The sequence below is a fragment of the Molossus molossus genome, unplaced genomic scaffold (genome assembly GCF_014108415.1).
Source record: "Molossus molossus isolate mMolMol1 unplaced genomic scaffold, mMolMol1.p scaffold_m16_p_19, whole genome shotgun sequence".
NCBI lineage: Eukaryota > Metazoa > Chordata > Mammalia > Chiroptera > Molossidae > Molossus > Molossus molossus.
This window is the reverse complement of record NW_023425354.1, coordinates 54279913-54306103: the sequence shown is the minus strand read 5'-3', so window position 1 is coordinate 54306103 and position 26191 is coordinate 54279913. Positions and strand designations below refer to the sequence as shown.

Here is a 26191-nt window from a genome sequence, read left to right as displayed (position 1 = left end):
CCATCAGTAGACGAATGGATAAAAAAGCTGTGGTACATATACACAATGGAGTACTATGCAGCTGTAAGAAAGAAAGATCTCTTATCCTTTGAGACCACATGGAGGGACCTGGAAAGTATTATCCTAAGTGAAAGAAGCCAAGCAGAAAAAGACAAATATCACGTGATCTCACTTATATACGGAATATAATGAACATAACAGTCTGAGGAATACAGTAGACCCAGAAACATGGAAGTAGGGCACAGACTGACATCCCTCAGAAGAGGGGGTGGGAAGAGATAAACCATAGAACTTATATGCATGTATACATGACCAATGGACATGGACAACTAAGCCGGGGACGGGGCAGGGGTGGGGAGGGGTAGGGGGGTGCCAATGGGGTAAAAAAGGAGAAATATCTGTAACAAAAAAATAAATTAAAAATTAAAAAACAAAAAAAACAAAAAAAACTGTGAGACTGGTCCATGGGTTAACATGCTAACCGCTGAGCTAACCCAGCCAGGGCTACCTAGCTAGTTCTTCAGTCACCTTCCAGATGTTCCAGAACATATGGCTGGGCAGTCAGAGCCACAGTGCAGGGCAGCCTTTCCCTGATGACTCTCACAGACTCACATGAGGATGAGCAGGGTTTGTGTTTTTAGATCGATTATGTTTGGCTCTACTGTGTCTCTCCCAAGTATTCTTTTTATGAGTTGTGTGTGTGTGTGTGTGTGTGTGTGTGTTTGGGGGGGGCAAATCTGTCATATTTTACATAGCTTTACAAGTTAACTGAAACCTTGTTTGAAATAAAGCAGAGTAAAAGAGTCAGATAAACAAAGGGTTTATCTCAATAAATGGCAGGATTTATACACAATGAATCAGTAACAGGAGCACAGAGTTCTTTCTGAACTACAAGTTGGAGGGGGACTTGCAGGATAACGGTTCTGGGATAAAGAGAAAGACATCCAGTGGATTATGTCTGAAAGTTTGATTTACCATGAAATCTCTGCGTAGCGTGGTGACTACAGTTAAGTTTAGCTGTTTACTGGAGCTCGATTCCGGACACAGAGAAGATCAGAGAAGCACATTTCTGCTCTCGGTTCAGCACAGCTGCCCCTTCCGCTCAGTGCTCACCACGTCAGAGACCGGAGACTTGAAGGGCAACTCTGTCAGTGACTGATTTGTGGCATTTTAGGTCAATTACTCAATATACACTCTTCCTCCCAATCACACTGCTCAGCCCTTGATCAAAAAACCCATTTGCTCCCCCTATTCCTAAATGGGTATGGGCAGTACCCAAACCTGTAGAAAGAGAGAGGAAGAGAGACAGATAAATACACCCAGAGTTATTTCTCCTTTTATTATTTATTCTTTATTTAAATTTTTGTTAGCCTTTTTGTTCCATTTGCCATTTAAATTGCTCTTGCCATGTAAATTTACTTCCATTTCAAGCGCTACCCTAAGGTCTGATTTCTAGAGGCAAGACAAGAAGGAAGCTAACAGGCTACCTTGTGTTTCCCTGAGCTGAGGGAGAGGGCTGAGCTGGACTTCCTGGCAGACCCCTGGTTCTCTCTAAGCATGGCCCCTGGAGGCCTGCCGAGGTCTGAGGCCCAGCGGTGTGCCATTACCAGTGCGACGCTGGTTTCACCTGCCGTGTCCGGCCCAGCTGACTCGGCTGAGCCTACAGAAGCCCCCACCTTCACTGCGATGCTGACGATGGCTGGCCTGGGTGGGTCACCTGCTTTCAGTTGTCTTCTGACACATTCCAAGTGGGAAGAACACAGCAGAGCAAACTAGTTCTGTTATCAACTAACAGAGGGACTACAGGTGTATTCCTGCACTTCCATGGTTCGTCTGCCTAACTTAATCTAGCCACAGAGCTAAGCGTGCTTTGGCCACTAAAAGGGTGAGCTGAAGCAAAATGTTTTGGAAATGCTTTAATATTCCTTTTTTAATTTTTAAAAATCCTCACCAGAGGATAATTTTCCATTTATCTTCAGATAGAGCAGGAGGGAGAGAGGGAGGAAGAGTGAGAGAGAGAGAGAGAATCATTGATGTGTGAGAGACAAATCGAATGGTTGCCTCCCACACCAGGGCTAGGGATGAACCCCAACCAAGGTACGTGCCTTTGGCTGGACTCAAACCCAGAACTCTTTGGTCCGCAGGCCGACGCTCTAACCACTGAACCAAACCAGCCAGAGCGGAAATGCTTTAATATTCTTTATTAGCATTGTTACATTCTAGTTTCCATGTAGTAGCACAACTACGCTCGCTGAACAGGAGCTAGATGTCTATAGTCAGCCACAATGCTGAGTGTGGGTACAGAGCTGTGAACAAAACAGACAGCAAAGTTCAGCCAGAAAAGAAGACAGACATTAAACAAATAGACACAAGTACTATAAACTCTCAAATGATGAAATCAGTCGTAAGAAAAAGAACAGGTGGGAGAATACAGAATGGGGTGCACCTATGTAAATAAAATTGGAAGTAGGGACAGGCAAACGTGAAATAAATTGTTTCCACTGATTCATTTTTTCAAACTCATAAAGACTTATGAATATATATTAGAATATGAAAATATATTCATATGTGCTCAAGAATGTCACTTCTTAATTATAAATGATAAATGATGGCTGTGAATTAAAATGGCAAAACTTTTTTATTTTCAATTATAACTTTAAGAATTTAATTTTATGATATCAAATTACAATAAACAAACAAACAAACCAGCAGCAGGAAAAACTGGACTGAGCACATGCACACTGCTTCTAGGAACATTGGTGCCCTTGCATATACCTGTAACAGTACCTAATGGCTTTATTAAGAACAGAGAAATTAATGTCTCTGTAAGTGGTTCTCCCTAGAGTAAACGTATACAGGAAAGATCAGAAATACAAGTGAATGGGGCATGATAATATTGCAAAAATATTCTAATTTTCAACAAAATAGAACAAATGTGTGAATAAAGGAAACAGCTCTATTTGATTGGGGGGGGGGATGGTGGCAGAAAAAAAATCTAGTGATTTTCTTGAACTAAAAAAAATATTTTACATTCATTCGCTCACTCATGCAAATAGGTTTATGGCTCATGCTGAGGGTTGAGTGATGATCTATTTCCAGACTCATATCCAAAACGGAATTACATTTTGAAATGCAGCATCTTTCTACTGAGCAGCAATGCATGGGATCCTTCTATGCTTGCCTTTCCTGCCCAAGGCTACTGTGGAAAAGAAACTAATAGACTATGAGTGAGGGGAAATTTGTCAACACATTTCTATGAATTATTTATTTCTCCTTTAAAACATAATATGTCTTTGTTTACTAAACACCAATCCTTAGTAGCTCAATCAAAGTGGAATTTTTTATAAAAATTAGGAACAAATGAGAAGAAATATACAAGCTTTAATTTGATTTCCATTTATTGCACTTAATAAATGTAATTTAAATTACCTGACTTTTAAAATAACTTGCTGCAGAAATATGGCCCTTCTGTTTAAGTAACATGTCAGAGAGGCTATGAAATGTTACATTAAACCAAGAAAGCTTTACATTTTAAGCAGCTCTGCAGGTAATTGGTTTACACAAAAATTAATCTCATACTTCTGGCTCACTATTTCAGAATAAATGAATTTTAAATTACAAAATAAAATTTTCTTTCTTCATGAACAAAAGAAAACTCCAAGCCTTAATCAAACCAAGCTAATTTAATTTTAATTTCATGTGTAAATTTGACATTTGAGCTTTGGCTTGAGTTTTGGTGAAAGTCTCTACAGAGGACTATTCGAAAAATGTCTCCCTAGAATCTTATTTAGGAATTTTCTATTTCTGAAGAAGTCTCAAGTTGTAGATACTGCAAGGTAGCAGAGGGGTGATATAAATTCACAATTTAAGGAATGTGGGAAGAAAATGAGGACACGAAATATATTTAAAAAGAAAATTCATTACAGCAATGTTTGAAAAACTATCCATGTGCATAAAAATGATGGAAACTCACCTAGAAATTAAATGTTTTAACACATTTAATATAAATTAAAAAACAAGGAAGTATTTTTGGTATCATTATATTCAGAACACGGGGACTGTGGCATTATATTGGGAAAACATTTTTCCAAGGAAAAAACAAAGCAGATCTGAGCTCATTTTGAAAATTGCAAGAATCTTATTAATCTAGGAGAAAGAAAAAAAAAAACAACAAAAAAAGCTAAGATGATACCCCACTGCTGACCTTTTAATTCATTGTTCAGTGTTTTAATTCAGGAGGAAGCAAATGGTGACCCTTGAACTCCACTACACATCAATTCAGTTTAAGTTTCGTTGGGGGTATTTGTACAAAGACTGGACTTTTCAGAGGGGAGACTCCCATCATTTGACCCCATCTATGAAAGTCTAGTTTCTGTTGTACCGGTCCAGTCTCAGCGGGTTCCTCAAAACTCCTTGATCTCTGGGACCACCTACTGCACCCCGTTATCTCCAGCTCCCAGGACACCCACCACTTTCCTTTTTCCTGGTTGAGCCAGATGGTTTAATTCTCTAACTCCCTCCCTTTTTAATTTATACGATAATACACACACACACACACACACACACACACACACACAAAGCAGCTCAGTTCTTTACATAAAGTGTAGGTAACGAAGACACCACAGGGCCCAGACTGACAAAATGAAGTTGTAAAGCAGGCCTACTTTAAAAAAAAAAAAAAAAAAGAATGGGGAGGACTGTGGGACCTGCTGTTCAGGGTTGGCTGGCAGATGCCATGAAGAAACGTGCCCTGGAAGCCCAGAAATCTGGGATTTTATGTTAAATTTGTCTATTTTTAAATGTTGGCAAATGCAAGCCAAACAGAAAGTGCCTCTTCAGACCTGGTCTAGCGGCTGTTGGTCTGCAGTCCAGGCCCAGGGCACCGGGCCCGTGTGCGCTGAGCACCAGCTCCTCCGCCCTGGAACGACGTGCCTCCCATCTCCCAATACTTCTCAGTCTTCTGTGTGGGCCTGCCTTCCTCCTCTTCTCCAGTTCGGCCTGGACACCAAACAAGCCCTTCAAGGACATCTCCCCTGGAGGCCCTTCCTGGCCCTCCCCGCGGGTGGCCCACACGCCCTGCAGCCCTCCCAGTCCCAGGACCACAGGGTCCGCTGCTGCCTGTCTGTCCCACCACACCCTGCTTTTTCGGCGCCTGAACTCTGTACCACTCACCTTTATAGTCCTGTGCCCAAGACGGGGCCCAAGCGCTGGCTGAAACAAACCACACAAAGGAACACTATCTTTCCATTCACCAGGCTCACACCGATCAATGAGAAGAGCAGTGACCAGATCAAATCTTTCCACATCACCATATTTAAAGAGAAGGAAGTAAATCAATAGGATATTCGACTACACGACTCCAGGTTATTAGTAAAAGGTGTCTGTTCCCACGACTGGCTTCTCCAGTGGCTACCAGTGATCAACTTAGTTCCTAGGTATGATCGCTAACTATTTTTATTAAAATGTCTGAATATTTTATGCTTATAAAAAGGGACATAAGAACTGAAGAATCCCATCCCCAGGATTACTGTCAACAATTGTTCACAACCCATGATGCTTCAGAACCATCATAAGTGCTTCCTTCCCCTTAGGAGGCTGAGCGAGAAGGACCTTCCGTGCCCCTCTCCTCCGCCCACGGAACGACAAGGATGACTGAGATGCAAGAAACTTGCTGTCGACTCTTCCTATTGTGGAAAGGTTTCATTTTAGGAACACAGTTCTCTCTGTTAGCACCACTATTATTAAGTCGAGGCCAAATTTGTTCTTCCTCCCACTTCAAATGACTGGTTAACACTAAAAAAAAGAAATTCCTATACTTATAAAATGTTTATGTTCTTCTTACATCGGCAAGCTGTCCACACCGGAGACTAAGCTAACACTCCTGCGGAGCTCTGCGGGTCCGGCCGCCCGCGAGGCCAGGGTGGCCGGCTGATGACGAATGTTCAGCTCCCCTGCAGCCCGCAAAACGTTTACATTTGCTTAAGTGCTTACTGGTGAAACCTTCAGTAAATTTGAAAAATGTCTCCTGTAAATCCCTATAATACTTAAGCTAAACCCTGTTCTTTAAGTTAATAATGCCAGCTAAATAATCCATTTCATTTTGAAAACTCCATCTTCGTCATTCATCGAAAAACCAGGTATTGGTCGAACCCCATTCCAAGTGTTTAAATTTATCCTCTAAATAACCGTTCACTCTGCCCTTATCGTTCTATCTCGCCCCTTACAGCCCACACCCAAAGCTTAGATGTTATGGATCACTCTCATCTGATCCATTAAGTTGGAAAAACTAATGCTGACATGTATTATTTCCCTGTCAACATCACCAAGCTGAAAAATGGATAATCAAAGGAGACATAATCAAAATACAGATGTTTTAAAATAACAGAGAAGAAGGCCTGGCCCAGCCCCCTCCTTCAGGAAGCTTTCACTGTCCAGTGTGTCTTTATCCGCAGGCTCCTTTCTGACGTCCCGGAGAACTTCTGTTCCTACCAATTCACTCACTGCCCTCAGTACACACCCGTGGGCTCCTTGTCCTGTCTGCTAAGCATGTTATGCACCTGGCTAATTTTTCACTGTGATTATGAGCCTTTTGAGCATCCTAAACACAGAACTGAGAATACCAGTAACATTACAGGTGATCAATAAATCCTTAATGAACTGAATTAGACAAGGGGATTATTTAGTTCTAAAATATACTGAAGAAACATTAGGCCTTGACATTCTTATGAAAGATTCATTTTAATTAGGATAGACCAGAAAAAAGTTATTACTTAAAAAAGTACATGTGTAAAATATATTAGAAATCTAATTCTGAGGGACCTAAATTTGGAGAAAAATGGCAGATTAAAGGTGCCTGTATCCCTTTGTCCTCTCTACATACAAAGAGGAGAACATAAAACAGACTTCAACTTTGAGAGAGCCAGGAAACACTCCAAATTTCCCTGCCAAATGCAGGGAAGACAGTGAGAGAGGATACACACCTCTCTCTGCATGAAGCAAAATGGGACTTAATACACTTTAAATTTAAGAATGTCTACCTTAGGCTTTGACTGCAAATCACAAGAAGAATTTGATGCAGAATGTGTACTGGGGGTAGGAGCTGGATCGCAGCTGGAAATACACAAAAGTAGAGCCAGGGCCTGGGATGCACACTGGCCTGAGTGCAAGCCGCCCTCAGGCAGAAGCAGCCGCCCTGGCAGGAGTAGCCTTGGGTCCTCTTTCCCCTCCCCCACGCCCACTGTTCCACACCCTTTCCACTGCCACCGGACCAGACCCACCGATGGCTCAGGTAGGAGACATCTGGCCCCAGACCGGGCCATCCGATTCTCTCCCACGCGGCTCTAGAACTGGGGCAGGGCACCCAGCTAGAAGTCCTAGGGGCTTGGCTGAGGTCCCCACTTGAGCATGCATTCGTCTAAGTAAAGTGGGACCAGAAGAGCCAAGCGAAGAGAAGAAAGTGCAAGTACAGAGAAAAGCAGATGCACAGTGAGGTGGGAGCTGAACTCCAGTTGCTGAAGTGGTGAGGGCTGCTCTGCCGAGAAACCTGGCCACAGAAAGAGGAGAGCAGAAGAGAAACTACCTGTGACAGCTACTCAACAGACTTGTCTGAGACAGAAGGACCACTGTCCAAACACTGAGCCAGAAGAAAAGGACCCAGGGGGGCAATGGGTTGAAGCAGTACTGAGAGAGACCAGGGAGGGCTAGGTCAAACTCCAGGCCAGCTGGTCTCCTGGTCTTCGAGCACACAGACCACAAGGTAGAAGAGGGGTCCCACAGGTCCTCTGGGCCTCCCAACAACTTCCAAAAATAGGTGTTAGATTCTGGCAACTATAATCTTAGGTCCAACTACTGGGGACATTCACTTATAACTACACCTCTTCCTCTGACCTGTCCTTATGGCCAACCTAAAACTACGAAATCCGGTCTACCCAATTATCTGCACTGCAAGTAGCCACAGAGCTGCACGGAGTGGAGGGAGGCCGAGGAACGGGACACCTGTGTGATGCGCGGGGGGCAAGGAAGGACATTCTTGGTGGGAACGTGTCAGGGGCAGAGAAATGAGGTGTCAGAGACAAGCTACACCGAGTGTGCCTGTGACACCACGTGTGCCCGTCCTGCCCCTGGCACAGACTCTGCTGCTGGGACCGGTGTGGCACTCAGCCTCAGTGGAGCCGAGCAGCCTTTGGCTCCAGCTTCAGAAATACGAACTGCGGTGAGGGGCCAAGACAGAGGCTAAAACAGGGCCATTCTGACTCTCTGGAGCACTCTCCAGACAGACGTCCTTGGGCGCAGACGCCAGAGCAAATGGTGAGATGCGCCAGGACGCCGGGCTCACCTGCTGCCCCTGGGTGCTTCCTGAGTGCTGAGAGGCAGAGCCCCTGGAGACCCTGATAAATAATTCTTCCACAGAGGCCTCTGGGCTGCAGTGAAAGCAGAAAGCCATGGGGTCAAGTGCTTCCACAGAAATTACGTTTAGTCAATAGAAGCTGCAAAGGATGTTTCTATTAACCACTGGCAATTAGAGTAAAGACACAGCGCTCTCAGAGGACCTCGGAGAACTAGCTCCGTGTCCCTGCTAGAGCAGGACGAATGTGAACACATCACCTTAGGTAAGATGTTTTCTTTTCACTTGTAAGGAAAACAGGAAAAGCAGTGTTTTCCGAAACAGTTGATAAGGGAGAAAACCCTTCCTTCCTTCATTTTGTTTTTTACGTGTTACCTTAGACACAGCACTGGCATTTTATGTAGGTACAACAGAGATCAAGTCCTGTCCTCTGAATTCTTCTTGGGAAAATGAAACAAATTACAATGAAATTTCATAAATTTTATTCACATTAAATGGTATTTTAGTTGTAAGAATTTTGTCCTTTGATTCTCAAAAAATTATAGAAAATTTCTGTTGCCTAAAATATACAGGGTATGTTTACATTGAAATTGACTATTTGAAAAACAGTCAATGACCTTCCTGTTCCTTGATGCATATATTCAGTGTCTTTTCCCATCGTCTGGAGCAGTGCAGACCCTGGCTGCAGCCCCGCCTGGCAATCCAAATGCGAGGGGCCCGGACGCAGGGTCGTCTTCCAGAGATGCAGCGGCGCTGCAGTCTATGAGTTTATGTAGGTCAGCCCTAAGGTAAAAGTATATTATTCTCATATTCTTCCTACAAAATCCCCCAGAGCCATCCATAAAGGACATGCGAGGTTATGTGTGTACAATTCCAGAAAAAAAAAAAGAGAAAAAACTCCGTCCACTGAAGTTTGAGAATCACTGAGTCTATATTAAGAGGAACAAGAGAGAAGTCTGTATTCAGGCGGCTGGGCATTCACAGCCCTGTGCCAGCGCAGGGCTCTGGGGGAGAGCAGGATCCTAAGGGCTGCGTTCCCTGCGGGGTCTGCTCCGTTCCGCCCATGAAAGCCGTGCACTTGTGCTGTGGGGGCTGTGAGGATTCGACCGGAAGTACAGCTGCCTCTCCTCTGGGCGTCAGATTCTCATGTCTCCTCTGCTCTTCTACCTTGTTATGAATTTCGTGGTACCTATACCAGGAGCTGCAGAATTTAAGAAAGGTGGACATACATGTAGACACAGAAATACTCTTTAAGTTGTACAGGAGAGAGAAAAGGAGAAGACGACAGGTAGAAATGAACAGCAAGAGCCAAGGCAGAGAGGCAGGGATGGGCAGAGATCCCTTGTGGAGACCAGTGATCCACAGGACAGATGGGAAAGGCTTGGAAAAGCAGACACAATTTAACTAACGTGTAGACAAGAGGCCTGCCTCAACTCTGTACTGATTGACAGCAAGACTTCACTCCACGGTGACTGCCCTGGTCCAAGCTGTCATCAACTCACCCTGGCCTGTGACAGGTCTCTGCTCACTCTCTGTCCTGGAAAAGCTCCCGGAGCGTGGCAATGAAGGGGCACTAGGAACAGTGCATTAGGTGCTAAGCCGTGCTTGGGCGGAGGTATGTGTCAGGAAAGAAAGACAGAACACCCACACCAGCTGCCTGGAGCATGCCAACAGCTCTCCCTTCCAGAGGACGTCACACACGGTATAAAGCCTGCCCGGGCAGGGAAAGGGCCGGATGAGCACACCTGGCAGACGAGAGAGAGCACAGCACTCAGTGGAAAAGCCGCTGTCCACTCAGACACAGGTAACAAAGAGATGGATGAGACAGATGAGCACAGGGGGCAGGGCTGGAAGGACTGGGAAGGCTCAGCCCCTGGCAGGCCTTACATGGCACAGTGAAGAATTCAGAACAAGCATGTTTCTTAAATATATTTATGAAACCCCAAACGTTTTCAGACAGAAGCCAGTGTGATCGTTTAAGGAAGACCGCTGTGCCCGCTGAGTGGGAGAGACGACGGGCTCGAGGAGGCAGAGGGACAAGCTGGGATGCTGCTGTGACCAGTGCAGAGCTGATGGTGGTCTGGCACCAGGGCAGAGGGGGCCGAGGGCAGGCAATCAGGAGACTGGACAGACAAGACCTGTTGCATAATCAAATGAAGGGAATAACAGAAAGTCTAGAACATGTACAGGTGTCTGTCTTTGGAGTAAATCAAGTATATAATGAAAAAGATGGCTTTGGAGAGAAAATAAACTGTGATGTATAGGAAGGAATCTGAGAGCCTACAGGGGCATTCCTGAAAAGAATTTTTTTTTTTTTAATCCTCACCTGAGGACATTTTTCATTTTTTGTTCAGATAGAGTGGGAAGGAGAGAGTGGAAGAGAAACATCGACGTGAAAGGGACACATCGAGTGGCTGCCTCCCGCACGACCAACCAGGGCCGGGGACAAACTGCAACTGAGGTACGTGCCCTTAGTGGGAGCCGAACCCGGAACTCTCTGGACCACAGGCCGACGCTCTAACCGCTGAGCCAAATTGGCCAGGGCCTGAAGAGATTTTCAAAGGGTCCGGGCTCAGAGGCGCGACCTGGGCTGGAGGAACAGGCAGGGAAATGCAGCATCTGGAGGTGCGAGATGAGACGGAGGCTGACCGCCCGCAAAGGCAGTGTGGAAAGGAACAGCCAGTGCTCAGTCCCCGCGCGTCCTTTGGTTTGTAGCTTCAAGACTTTGTTCCCTCCAGGTCACCCTTGACCTGCTCAGTCTGGGTTAGGCTCTCCCCTTTGCACTCCCACATCACTCAGGCGTACCCCATTTCAGTATTCACCTCTGGGGTCGAGCACAGGCCTGGCTGGGAGGCGTACTGAAAAAAACATCTGTTGAGTGCCGCAAACCTCTTCTAGCACTGAGCACCTCACGCCCGTGCGCCGCCGTCTCCTCTCTCTTTCTAAGGGAATGGAGACCACGTCACGTTACCTCTGAGCAGCCAGCACACTTCTCTACAGGGACAACATCCTCTACAGACAGGTCCTGATGATGACCGTACGGACAGAACAAAGGACCCAGGAACTGCCTACCTTCCGCTGAGTGGCTGTGCCAACTCAAGCATGATAACGCAAACATGTAACTTTCCCTTGCCGAGTTCTTGGATTTGCCAAGTGTTTTGCTTTTGTCCCCTTCTCCCTTGAAACTAATCTGAATGGCCTGATAAACAATGAAATGAATTTTAAAGCAAATTTTGAAAACAGATAAGAATTCTGCAAACAACCCTATATTTCTCTAGCGTTTTAAACACATTCCTGAACAATGAACTTTTATGTACACGATTTTATTGATCTTACTGTTATCCCTACATGTTAGGTATGAGAGGAACAGGGTTGGAAGTATGATCCCCCTACATGTGAGAAGTGGTGGTGTGATGTCTAATTCAATGCCTTGCCCATGCTTCGAGTCAGGTAACATTTTTCATTACCATGTGAAGAATATCTGAAGACTGAGATATTTTCTAATATATAAATTTAAAAAAATTTCCAGTTAACTTCCTCCAGGCACCAAGTTAAAACGGGCTTACACCAAATCTGACCGTCTGACAAGAAGGTAAGCTTCTCTGGTATTTATTTCCATTAAATTACAGGAATTCAACTTCTTAAGTGGGTTTCCTCACTTTCAGCATGAGTCCCCAGTATGTGACATATGAATTCTCAGGCATGTTCTTTGCCAGAGAACAAAAGGGAGCTCTAAGCCCAACTTTCCTCAAAACAGTCGTTCAGAACCGTGACATTTTTGCCAGAAATATCCAAACAAGTCAGTTGACCTTATTCATCTTTTCCAATTTATAAGAAAACATAAAAATATTAAGTGTCACTTTTTAAAAGCAATTTAAAGAGGTCTGCATTTCAGTATATAACTATAAACTGATTTACACACATCCTACTTTCCATGTATGTGTTTCTTCCTCTTTTGCACAAAATAAGCCATTGAAATTTGTATGAAAGAGCCTTAAAAATAAGGAAACTGTGATTAGAATCATCCCCATCCGATGGCCTACAGTTATCATCCGAACTGTTGAGTGAGAAGGAACACTGTCAATAATTCTGCCTGGATGACAGGTGTAAATCAGGACTGTCCTGGGATAAGCAAAAGAAGGACCCCTGGACCCTGAGCCCACCTTAGTCAGGGCACGTAGCAGAGCAATGTTCCCACAACACTTCTTAGATTCTGGCCATCCCGATACACACCCAGCCCCGGCACCTTCCCCCTCTCCCTGCACTGTCGAACCCTCAGAACAAGTTGCTAGAGACGCAGCCTTTGGCCCAGCGCGGCCTACCGCCGACTGCTTCAGGCCATGCAGGCTCAAAGTCCTCACTAGGAGCTGTCTGCTTGTTGGCATATTGCCTCTAGCTTGCACCAAGACACCTGAGAAATCTGAGGCAGAAGTTCAGTCTCCTTTAAGTGGTGTGTTCTTCTCCTGGACAAGACACTTTTGAGACAGTTATGTGTAGTCACTGGGATCTCAGGGAGTGGTGAAATGGACCAGGCTAAATTTGTTCTGCCAGTTATTCATAATACTTAGATCTGCAGTTTTTTTCCTCATCTGAATATTGGGGAAAATTGAACATCCTCTATCTCACAAAAGATGTAGAATGAAATTTACAGTTCAACCTTATTAACTAAGTGAATTTGATAAGCTTTTCTTGTGACCTTATCATTTATCCCAAATCTATTTGTAACCCTGCCTTTCATTACTTACCTCTCTATTTAACTATTATAGTGATGTGATACCTCCAGTCCTTTCTGGAATAAAGAATTAAACAAGCAAACAAAAAGCACTGTCTTCTGTGTGAGCTCTGTGAGGCATTCAGTGTGCACCCACCTGCCACGTTTTTTAGAAGAGGACTAAGACACACAGAACAGACGTGCCCGGATGGGTCCATGTGGGCTAAGGGCTCCTCAGGGTAGTTCCCTAGGTCCTTAAGAAATCACAACTAGTCCAGGAATATGTTTCTTTCTTTTTTTAAATCTTTATTGTTGAAAGGGTTGAGATGTCCTTCCTTCGTTCCCCCATTGACACCTCCTCCTGCTCCCTGCCCCCAATTCACTGCACTGTTGTCTGTGTCCTCTGGTTGTGCATATATGCATATCAGTTCTTTGGTTTATCTCTTCCCACCCCCCACTCCCCTTCCCTCTGACATTTGTCAGTCTGTTCCCTACTTCCATGCCTCTGGATATCTTCTGATCATCAGCTTATTTTGTTCATTATATTCCATAAATACAAGAGATCATGTAGTACTTGTCTTTCTCTGATTGACTTATTTTGCTAAGCATAATGCTCTCCAGGTCCCTCCATGCTGTCTCAAAGGGTAAAAATCTTCTTTTCTTACAGCCGCATAGTTCCATTGTGTAAATGTACCACCGTTTTAAAAAAAATATATTATGTTTTTATTGATTTTTTTTTAGAGAGAGAGATAGAAGAGATAGAAACACTGATGTAAGACTGAAACATCAATCAGTTGCCTCCTGCACGCCCCCTACTGGTGGATCAAGCGGATACCCAGGCACATGCCCTGACCAGCAATCGAACCAGGATCTCTCAGTTCATGGGACGATGCTCAATCCACTGAGCCTCACCAATCAGGCTACCACAGCTTTTTTATATACTCATCTACTGATAGCCACTTGGGCTGTTTCCACAGGCCTATGTTTCTTAAATAAAAATTTTCGAAGTAAACTTCAATCACTTGAAAAAGTCAACAAAACAGATTTTCTCTATAAATGTTTATAAGTGTCTTTAGAATGGAGAGAAATGAAGCTATGTACAAAGGCTGAAATAGCCATCAATGGCAAAAGGTTTCTTTCCCAGACCTACTATACTACAACCCAACAACAATGACAGGAACTCACACTTTACACACCAAACTGTGAATAAAGTCTATGACTTTGTGTAGATTCAACAAGGCATATCAGCCCAAATTAAATGGGGCAATAAATACCAAAATGAGAATTTCAAAATAAACTGGCTATACTTTGTACTTAAATGCCTAATAGCCATTGTGAGTGTGAGACCCACCAAAGCTGAGAAGGACATGTTGATGGATAGTCTACAAGACTTTCTACTACAACCTTAGAGCCACCCACTCATACAATATCTGTGCCGTAGATAATGATTTACTATTTATAATAAACACTAACTGACAAGATATGAAGTTTTCAGTTCAATGCAAGATTTCTGCCCCAGACTCTTAACATTTCCTTATACCTATTTAATAAAATAAATCCTAGATATAAAAATAAGTCTGAGGCCCTAGACAGTTTGACTCAGCGGTTAGAGCGTTGGCCTGTGCTCCGGAGAGACCTGGGTTCGGTTTCTGCTAAGGGCACGTACCTCGGTTGCAGTTTGTCCCCAGCCCTGGTTGGGTCGTGTGGATGGCGACCACTCAATGTGTCCCTTTCATGTCAATGTTTCTCTCTCTCTCTCTCTCCCTCCCACTCTATCTGAACAAAATATTAAAAAATTTTCTCGGGTGATGATAATAGATAGATAGATAGATAGATAGATAGATAGATAAAAATAAGCCTGAGGCCCTGGCCAGTTTGACTCAGTGATTAGAGCGTCGGCCTGTGGTCTAGAGAGATCCGGGTTCAGTTCCTGTTAAGGGCACATACCTTGGTTGCAGTATGTACCCAACCCTGGTTGGAGGCGTGCGGGAGATGGCCACTTGATGTGTTCCTTTCACATTGATGTTTCTCTCTCTCTTTCCCCCCTCCCACTCTATCTGAAAAAAAAATGGAAAAATGTCTTCAGGTGAGGATAAAAAAGAAAAACAAGTCTGAGTATCTGTTTTTTAGGCCTATGGTTTGCTCTCTGAGACAGCAATTAAGGTTACATAAATGAGAGTCTGCCTGGGTCAACTTGCAAATAGAGAATGAAGTTACAAGTTTAACGAGACTGATAATTATATTATAGTCTCTCTCCGAAAAGAAGGGCCTTGCAGACACCACCCTCCAAGGCCACAACACTGTTCCGGAAGTGCTGGAGACTGTTTCCCCGAGTGCGGAAGCGACCACGTGGCCAAGCCAGATGAGCCACCAGTACAGTGAGTGGCTTCTACCTGATTACCGCTATACGCCTCATGACCACTGGCTGGGTCTGTCCCCATATTTCCATTGATTGGAAGGAGGAAAAACAACTGAACAGGATTTTTGCATATGTAAGAACCTACCTGTGATTTAACCTGCGGCAAGAGCAGCATTTAGGTTCTGAGACAAGTTATAGGGTTTGCATTCTCCCATCTAAAGCAACTTGCCTCAAATAAAAGTACTCTGACATTTTCTGATCATAAACACAGATGATAGAATTACTTATATTTCAAAAAAGGAAAGAAAATATAACTAGATGAGTTTTCTGTCCTCATATATTTTCTTCTGGCTTTATTGTTCTTTTCAATAAAATGGTATTTTAAATTCATTTAAGAATCGAATGCCTAAAAACAGTTAATATTAAGAATCATTTTTACATGGACTTACTGATGATATCTGCATTTGTTTCCTTTACTGTTTTAGTTAACACATGTGCTTATTGGATCCACGGGTGTTACCCCTACACATTTTAGGTTCCCCGAGGGCACTGACTGGAAATATGAAGAGCCCTCACAGATTCAGAACAGTCAGTGTAAATCATTTGCCTCTTTTTCTTCTTCTCAGTTTATGATCATCTACTGGATTAAAAAATATTTTAAATGCCGGTTTCAAGGTCTCCAGGAAGTAAAATGTTTAATTATTAACCATCAGTGATGTTAAAATATTTATATGCCTTTTAGTTCTACTGAACTGAATTTAGTGAAAAGAGCAATGGCAGCAGTACTGGGCACAGAGCAGCATTCTCTATCGGTTTATCTGAGAAAATAAGCTTCAGATGTAATTTTTTCTGTGACCCTACATGGATTCATTGGAACTCATCTGTGTTAACAGAATGATTTTACCTATAGCCACTATAAGTGAAACCAATTCATTTCTCAAAATTGAACTGAATAAGAAATCTATTGCATGAGTTACTCCCACAACAAAATCTTTTTTTTTTTTTTATCCTCACCTGAGGATATTTTTCCATTTTTTGTACAGATAGAGTGGGAGGGAGAGAGAGGAAGAGAGAGAGAGAGAAACATCGATGTGAAGGGACACATCGAGTGGCTGTCACCCGCACGACCAACCAGGGCCGGGGACAAACTGCAACCGAAGTACGTGCCCTTAGCGGGAACCGAACCCGGGTCTCTCCGGATCACAGGCCGACGCTCTAACCGCTGAGCCAAACCTGCCAGGGCTCCCACAACAAAATCTTAAATCTCAGATGCATTTTAAGTGCTCTGTAGTACATTTTGATTAGAGCTGAAAAGTACTGTGAATCCAAACCAATATGTCCCTTTAGGAATGTGTTATTTTCAATTCATAACTCAAGGTAAAAGACTGGGAAATGATTCAGGATGAACAAGCAAATGAATGTTCTGTAATGTGAGACTTATATTCACGATTTTACCTGATTTGTCCACGAACCAGAGGTCTGTTCTTTGTCCTATTCATGTTTGAATCAAATGGCACCTCAAAAAACTGCAAAGAAGTTGAAAAAAGATAGAAAACATTAACTATACAGTGAAAATAATTCTTCTCTTCTGCCTTAGTTCTACAAATTTTTCCACAGTTAAATTTCACTTTAACTTGGATGGTACAAATTAATACTCTTGGTACTCTTTGGAGGAAAAGGTCCTAGAGAAACACATTTTAAACATTATATGCATTAATTGTCAGGAATATACCCAGTTCCTCTTTTACCCATTTGAAAACCACTTGTTAAACACACAGTTGCATTCTTCAAAGCCACTGTTTCAGGTTGTAAGAGGGACAGTTTCGTTGTGCTTGACATAAGCATGTTTTGATATTGCTTTATTTGGAAGTTAAATGTGACTGAAAGGTGTATGGAGGGCAAGCCTACAGGTGAACCGTGATGGCCATGTTGTGTCAATTTAGCCACCCTGACTTAGGCTGCCCAGAATTCCGTTCCTGCATCACTGGAGGTTAGGAACTGCTACGAGGGATGCTGGCATGAGATCCGGGAGGTAGGAAGGAAGTGGTAGCTGTGTTTACACTTGGAAAGTTGGTGCAAGGTCACTACTGCAGCTCACACACACTGTGCATCTGCGGCTTCGCCTGGTTGGCTGGGAGGAGCACTGGGGTGGCCGGTTCCCCAGCTCATCCATGTCTCCTAATCTTGGGCCGAGTCTCCGTACTACTCCACGATGAAGTGCCCCAGCTCTTCTGCAGGTCATTTGCATCATCCAAGGTGCAGGCTTGGAAGCATGAGAGACAAATGGTTCCAGTGTGTTCTCATGAGTTTCAGCTAATCCTTGAAGATTAAAGGTCCATCCCGCTTTCCTCTACTTTCCGGATTGATGGTTCTGCTTACGTCAGACCAGCACCAGGTACAGGTTAACGATATTACAGAGACCGCTCAACTCCCAGGATCACATCAAACCTAAACCTACGATACATCCCTCACATCACTCGTAATGATACAGGCTTCTTCTCTAGTACCTTCAACAGTGCCACAATTTAAAAGCACTGAACGTTTCAGTATGTTCACCTCATCTAATCTAAATGGCAGGCTTCCTGAGATGTGAATTTATTTTCTTAATGTTAAAGAGAGCTAAGCAAATAAGCACTCAATAAGAAATTTATTAAATAAAGCATCAGTACACAAATATATACATTTGTAGATCGAATTACATCATTTAAAAATAATACATAATTTATGAGTGTTAAAAATTCTTTACCTGTAGGAGTATGTTCTTTATTGAATTAGTTCAAGTTACATGCAATTAAAATGTTCTGTCTGTTCACAGTCCCTCCCTACTCCAATATTCAAACACATTCTATAGGTATTTCAAATAATCTTTCCTTCATGACTGTTGACCTAATTTCACAGGACTGATGAGGATTCCAATAAAAAATAACATCATTTAAATGCTGGTATGGTGTTATTTATATAACACAGAAACTCTTGTATAAATAACTATTTTGGCAATTCTCAAGTCTCTGTGTGTGTATATATGCAAATTCCTAGTTCAGGAATTCTAATGAATTATTTCATCTGGATGAAAAATATATAATTTTTTTCTACATTTCTGGCAAATCAGCCACCCAAAGATGGGAAGTGAGGTCCAGACTGCGTCAGCTGAGGTCCAGGGTGCCACAGTCGGACAGCAGCTTCTTCCTCCCAGGCATGCTTAAATGTACAGGACAAGCCATATCTGGGTAGAAATACAATGTAACCAAGACTTAAGACAGAGAGGGCTCATTCCTAGCACCAAGGGATCAGAGCTCACCACACTACTTTGCTCTGTTTTTCATGTATTTTCTGTAATGCCTTTCAGTTAGGTTTACTGCTTTGGGTTAGACAGTTAAACCACATTTCCAAAACATAAACGACGTATATTTAGATGAGAAATTTAAACACTTTAGAACCTATAATATGCTTTAATCTATTACATTTTTCTGTGCTTTATAATAATTTTTAATAATATTATTATCATTTCAGTTGGGTCCAAATACTTCTGAAGGAGTTAAGTAAAACTCCTTTTATATGTGTTGAAAATAAAATGCAAGTGCAGTGTTACCAACCCTTAGAATATAAATAGACTCTTCTGTCCCTTTTTAATATTTCCCCACTACTTTGAATACACCAGAGTTATATGCTACAGTGACCACGGCTTGGACACCTGCTCAGACCACACGGGTTCAGGGCCAGGCTTGTGCCTGACCTGCCTTCTTTTAGAAGGCTCTGTTCACTGGGCTCCAAATGGCCAATAGCCTAGCACCTTCTCTCCCTTCCCCTTCCCCTCCCCCTTCCCCTTGACACAGTGATTGGGCCAACGGAGAGTCTTTCCTGGGGATTTTACAAACTAAAGCCCAAGAAAATATATACTCCCTTCTGTTAGGTTGCCTGTGCCCCTGAACAGGACACAAGGGAAGTGGAGGAAAGACCTAACACTGACTCCTTGGGTCAAGTTACATCCATGCTCCACCTCTGCTCTTTCCAATTTAAGTCAACCTTATATGGGTCTATGCCTCTTGCCTCCAATGTCCAAATACATGAAGACTAAAATTTCAAACATCTGAGCAATGTATTGCAAAGAAATAAATACCATGTTTTTTCCTTCAGCACACACCTTATGTTCTGTGTTAGATTTTCCAAATTTTTTTCTCTCAGTCTCTTTTCTTCATAAAAAAAATCCATCAATCTTTTGGAATTCTTTAAAAAAATTTCCTTTTTCATTCCAGTCAGTCAGATAGTCCTTCACATTTCTTGCCTTCCAGCAATCCTACGATCTGTTATATATATTACTCAGGTTTTTGTGGTTGCAAGTAGTAAAAACCAAAAAATAAAAATAAACAAACAAAACAAATTCAACGGGGGCTTTATCCTCCAGCTTTTAGAAGTTACTGGGTTGAGGATCAAGTGCACTATCGGATCCTCTCCTGAGGCTGGTGGTGTATTCCCGAATGCAGGCTCTTGCCACGAGGCAGGCCCAGACTCTCACCCTCTGGCAACCTTAGCAGAAAGTTTAGTTCCTGATGGCTCCAAAAGAAAAGTCCAGAACCATCATGGCCATAAACCACCATGTCTAGGGCATAAGGTGACTATGCAGTAAGCATGGGAAGGGTGTTGGTAGAAAGATACAATGACACAGTCCCCCACTCAAACCACAAGTACTATTTTTCTATAGAAAAGAAAAATTCTATTACCAGAATAAAGTGGGGAGATGTCAGGCAGACAGATATAGTGAAATTATTTAAAACTCAGAGTAAAGCTGACAACCCCAAATCAATTCATTTCATACATGTCACACTTATAAAATAACTTGCCTATCATGTAAAGAGTATTCTTAGTTAAGTATCTTAAAGGCATTAATCAATATAAAAATAAATAATTTATATTAACCTCTCTCTCATAATCAGTTTAATAGTTCTGTCTATCTAACAGAGTAGTAAATGGATCATTTCCTCCCCTCATAGTTGCATGAATAAGATATAGCCACTATGCCTATCATAATATTTTCTGTTATGCTATGTTTTTGTATTAGTAAATGATTGCTATGACTGTTGACCTAAGAGATGATGCTCAGAGCATATGCATATAAATCCCTCTAAAAGACAATATACACTCATGATACTTCAAATTTTGTGAACTAAATTGACACAGATATCCAAAGTGGATAGGAATGTAATGGCCCAAGTGGTGAACTTTTGTCCCTACTTTGATTAATGACACCCTATGATAAAGCAGATATAGTTGAGAGATGTTTGTCAGGCTCAGAAAACACTGAATTTGATAATGAGGTGCAACTTTTTTTGTCCCCTATGCTAAATGAGGACAGCAACATTCCTTCTGGATACTCGATGGAAAACCAAACACTGAACCTTGTCCGAGTTTGTTTTCCACCCATCAAGTGTTTGTCCTTCCAATAAGGCTCACAGCTTCCAATGTCCAAGATAATGTCTCAATCAATCTCAGACCAAGTTAAAAGGGATGTTAAACAAAATAAATAAATAAAGCACGGGGAGAGGCACCCTTTCCAGCAGGATTCCACATACCATTACTTTTAGCTGACCAATCCGTTAAAATATCTGGTCAGCCATTACTTTTTTGTGTGTTACCAATGTTTTATCGCCACACCTAGAATAAACAAATTAACCAAGACTCGCTGTTCCCATCGATTTCCCCGTGAGCGTCTGCAGTGAGTGCGTGTGTGACCCGGCACCCGTCAGAGGTGGGGGGGGGGGGCCTGCGGCAGTGTTCCCTAAGCGTTTCTCAAGCCATTTCACATTAAGCTGTATTTAGAAGGTTCCGCCTCAAAGGAAATTAATAAAAAGGTATAAAAGGTCACCCAGCACTTATCAGAGGCCCAAAGTACCATGTCCTGTAAGTAAAAAAACCCTCAGAAAGCCACACTGGTTTTGACCAGCATCAGAAAGGGTGGTATAGGGTTACCCTTTCTCCTGCCAGGAAGATCTCAATTTGTAAAACTGCTTTCCAAAAAAAGATAAAAGGAAAAAAATTAAAATATTTATAATATTTGTCTCTGGGTGGGATAATTTATTATTTCTTACCTGTTCTATTTTATTTGTATTGATTTTTTTAGAGAGAGAAGAAAGGAGAGAGATAGAAACATCGATGTGAGAGAGAAACATTAATCAGCTGCCTCCTGCACGCTCCTCAATGGGGATCGAGCCTGAAACCCGGGCATGTGCCCGGACCAGAATCAAACAGGGATCTCTGTCTATGGGAGGATGCTCAATCCACTGGGCGACACTAGCCGGGATCCTGTTATATTTTTCAATTGTCTGTAAAGACAATGTATTTTGTATTTAGGGAAAAAAAAGGTAGTAAGTTGCACCTAAATGATACAAATATAAAATCCGGACAAACTCATTTTAGGTTAACTAATAAAGAATCACTAAACTGATCTAATATAAAACCAACATTAATGGAGGCATAGCCAATCAGAACCTGTTTCCCCCAGGAAAAGTCACAGAAAGATAAAATGTGGATCCTAAGCATTTCTCAAACATCCACTTTCCCTCATCCTCAAGTGCCACTTCCTTAATTCAGGCTGCTATTTCACTTTGCCTGGAATAAAGCAGCCTCCTGACTACCACTCCCCCCCAGCACTGATCCGCCTCCCACCAGTTTTCAGGCAATAGGCAAAGTGATCTTTCCAGGTGCAAACCCGGTTATATCAGTTTCCAGCATAAAACTCTTGCTGGGCAGCCCACTGCCCAAAGAATAAAGTTCATGCTCTACTGTGGCTTGTAAAGCTCTTCATAAAAGCTCTGGCCCCTTTTCATCTCTCTGGGCTCTTCCTTTGTTCATGCCCCCTTGTCTGCTCCGCTCTAGGCACTGTGAACCACCTTTCAGCTCCTCAAGGACACGCCGTCAGTTCATACACTGCACCCCTTGCCTGTATAGACCCATCACCGGACTTGTACCACATCTGCAATGATCTCAGGACTGTATTCTCCTTCGCTGTGTGTACGTGCCTCAGCAGCAAAGCTTTGCTAGGGAAGCCACCCTAAAGGACAAAATTGTAATCACCAGCTTCCAATGGGCTCTTACCACTCCATGGCAATCTCATTATACCTCTCAAGTCAACTCAACCTGTTCCTCTCCACAAGGGGGATTTCACATCTGCTCCAACCTCAAGCATCTGACATCTCCTCTATTTCCACACCCTCCCTTCTATACATGACATGGCTTTCTACTTTACTAAACACCAAAGTCTCCTAACAAAACACTCATTTTCCTACCATCAGCCCAGCGACAGGTGCAGCTTCCTCTCCTTCTCTCCTGCCTAGTGTTACTCAGTCCCTCCACCTCCTACTGTTCTACCAATTCTCTCTTTTCTCTACAGCATATTCAGCCAGTGTCTTTTAGCTGGATAATCCCCATCTATACCTAAGCATGCTTAAATTTTCCCCATCCCCTTCTCCCAAATCCCATAGGGCCCCCAATGTCACTATCTGACTTTAGCATCATTAGCATTTATAAAGGAGAGAAAACGGTCTCTTCTCCTAATATATGTGAAGTGTGGGGCCCACATCTTAGCCAGTATATTCAGTAAGACATGGTGTCCAGGCTGAAGTTAAGAGCCTTCTAAAAATCTCAAGGAAATTTCTACTCTAACAGTTTCCACGGACCATAATTCCATTTTTGTAAAAAAACATTTTCAAAAGTTAATTCTGTAGGCCAGGTTTGAAGAACAACAAATAAATGCATTAAAGTCCATTAGAGGGTTCTCATATGAATAGACTATTTAGACTGTAAAATAGAAAAGATCTTTTAAACTAGGGCTTAACAATTTAGAAAATCTTTCTTCAATTAGTGCTCCCTCATCATAATCCAATATGGACACAAGACCATCATACCAATAAATTCTTGTGGATCCCTCCACAGCTATAAAACAAAGCATGCTCACTACAACGTTAACAGTGATAAAATAATGACAACAGCCCAACCTCTGAAACAGTTCTCTAAAAGACTACAAAGAGTTTAAATGCCACTGTTAAAAAAAATTAGAACATGAACATTTGTAAAAGGCAAGAAATAAGTAAAATCATCTTTATCTAGGACTCCATGGCAGAAGAATGATACAATACTCATAAAGAAAAGGTTATACCACATGCTGAGCAATAAAACTGGCAAATCGACAGAGGTTCGAATGCTGCTATTTTATACATCTGGTCGCGATGCGGTGGGGGTAGGGGCTCAAAAATCATTAAGCAATCTGAGAACTCCCAAACAAAGAAACTGTAAAATTGTGAACTATAAAGCAAAGGAAACACACTTAATCCCTCAGTTGCAGTATGTGTTTCAGCTGGGCCCGCCCCTCCTCGGAGGACGCGCCGTCCACCAGAGCCTGGGCGACACAGGATCTCCTCTGCCCTGTGGCAGGCAGCCAGCTTGCGCCAGCACCCTGGCACCTGTTGCTTTACTCAACACACTTCTCTACACAGCAGAGGCAGAGAGGGGGGAGCAGAGAGGAGGCGACTGCGAGGAACTGGGGAAACATAAGTCTCATTCATTTTGCCTATCAGAGAATAGGCACCGTTAAAAAATAGTTACATAGGCTTTCTGTAAGTTTTCAATGTTAAAAGATTAACACATTTCTTCTAAGATTAGGTTATTTTTCAACTAAGATACCACACAACTGAAAAGGAAAATGATTGTGTTTATTAAGAAACACCAACTTTCTACTTAAATTGTCTTAGCAAAGTAATTTGCAGCCTCCCTTTAATTAACCCGAGTTTCTGTGACAGGGGTTCGATTATAATGTGTTTCAACTTTCGTAAAATTTTCTCTGCTGCCCATTTCCCCCCACAATGTTAGGTTATTCTTTTCTTGATTCCCTAAGATCATTTAAAAATAACTTCATGAAAATTCCCAAGTTTAAAGCACGTACAGTATATTACAAAATGTGCTTTATGAATTTAAGTGGAAAAAATTGGAATGATAAATAAAAACAATGATTATAACATAAAATAATAATAATAAGTAATGACAGAAAGAATAATACTTGCATCAAAGGATAAAGCAGCACATAAACACACTGGGAGATCTTTAGAAGGGAACACAGTGCTAGACAGTACACGTTAACTGGAATACTTCTCCCAGCTCTTCACAATGGTTCTGTTCCTACCCTCCGTTTTCCTCTCACACGGCGTACTGAAGACTTGCTGTATATTTCTGTGTCTGAAATGTTCAGAATACGTATCTAAGTACAGAGCTGGACCATCCACAACAGAGGAGGGTCTCCAGTTCATTTGCTGAAAGATAAGAAACGGCTGAACATTCTTTCAGTGGGGCAAGACATCTGTCATGCACAAGGGATAGGATATTGGGTAACTTTCCAGCACCCTCCAAAGTTTACGTATATCGCTTCTTTCCTGAGAAGACAACATGTGTTCCAAGGAGAATCACTGTGCTCCCTCACCTTACAGAACGGTTCGTAAAGAACAAATCCATACACAAAATCTTTTCAGTCCTGCTGAGAGCAAATCAGGAAAAAATGTTCTCTTTTTTGGGATATGTAGATAAAAATTCTTAATTCCTAAGTTCCTAGAAAAGAAGATAAAATAGGATTCAGAGGTTCATTTTGAGTTTTTCAGTGGTAACTTTTAAAGAAAGTTTTAATTAAAAATGGCATAAAAAGAATTTAAATATTTCTACCCTTTTGTGCCAAGTGTCGGTTTAACCACATAAAGCAGGCAAACATTATACAATGCCCATGCATTACAGAAACTGATGTGTGACTGTGAATTTACTGGCACAATCACGCAGACGAGGTAAGTGGCATCTGGTCACCCAATCCCAACATTTAAAGAACACACTAGATTCCGTCTACATGTCTGCCGTCCACATCAGTTTCCCGCCTCAGAGGCAGTTCTTAGAGCATCAGGGGTATTTAATGATGTTCTGTGTTTCCACAGCTGTCCAGATGAAGTAGCAATCTAATATCCTGACAGATATGAGTTAAAAGAGTGTTAATGTTTTAATGAAATACTTCCAGTTAGAAAATGTTTTACTTTTACTGACTAAATTTCTCTTGAGCTCCTTTTTAAATACATTTCAGGCTAGTGGGAGGGTAGTTTCTAAGGGATGGATGGCCTCAATCCCTTTCCTACTTTTGGTAAGGGGAAACAGAAAAAAGCACACAATAGTAGAATAAGCACAGTAGAACAGAGTGGATATTAGCAGTGAGAATGGTAAAAATAACAAATGAGGACAAGCTGGTACAGACTAAATTCCAAACAATACCCAAAATCATATTTTTCATACAAAACATTTTAAAACTTATTTGAGTGTATTTATAATCAGAGATTTTACTTTAGAAATGTCAAATGAATCATAAAAAAAATCCTCAATTTAATGTAATCATCCATTAAAAGAAAAAAATCTCCCGATCATGTACCCCCTCTCTAATGTGAGACAGAGAGATTCTGTACTAGCATAATTAACTGTACTGGCATAAACATGAGGTAATAATTAAGAACCACTCCCACCTCCACAAATCTATAAGAAATAAAAAGATAAATAGACCCTTTATAATTAAAATTGTAATAATATAAAACAATGGTAGGTAACCAATGTCTTTATGAGAAAATAGTCTGCAATGCTGAATTATCTAACCATTACTACATTTATTTTAGCCTATCCACTTGCAGTGACTTTTATGCCATATTAAGAATGGTCTAAAATAGTCCCCAGTCTTACAATAAGGCAGTCTTTATAGGTCCAATACAAATTA

General features: G+C 42.1%; 1 protein-coding gene across 1 annotated transcript in view; it reads right to left on the bottom strand.

Moving 5' to 3' along the window:
* LOC118634936 (protoheme IX farnesyltransferase, mitochondrial) overlaps positions 1-26191 on the bottom strand; it is a 123109-nt gene that overhangs the window by 19782 nt on the left and 77136 nt on the right. The window contains exon 5 of the mRNA XM_036269775.1: positions 16870-16940. Coding sequence (XP_036125668.1) covers positions 16870-16940 — 71 coding nt within the window. The remainder of the gene's footprint in view (positions 1-16869; positions 16941-26191) is intronic.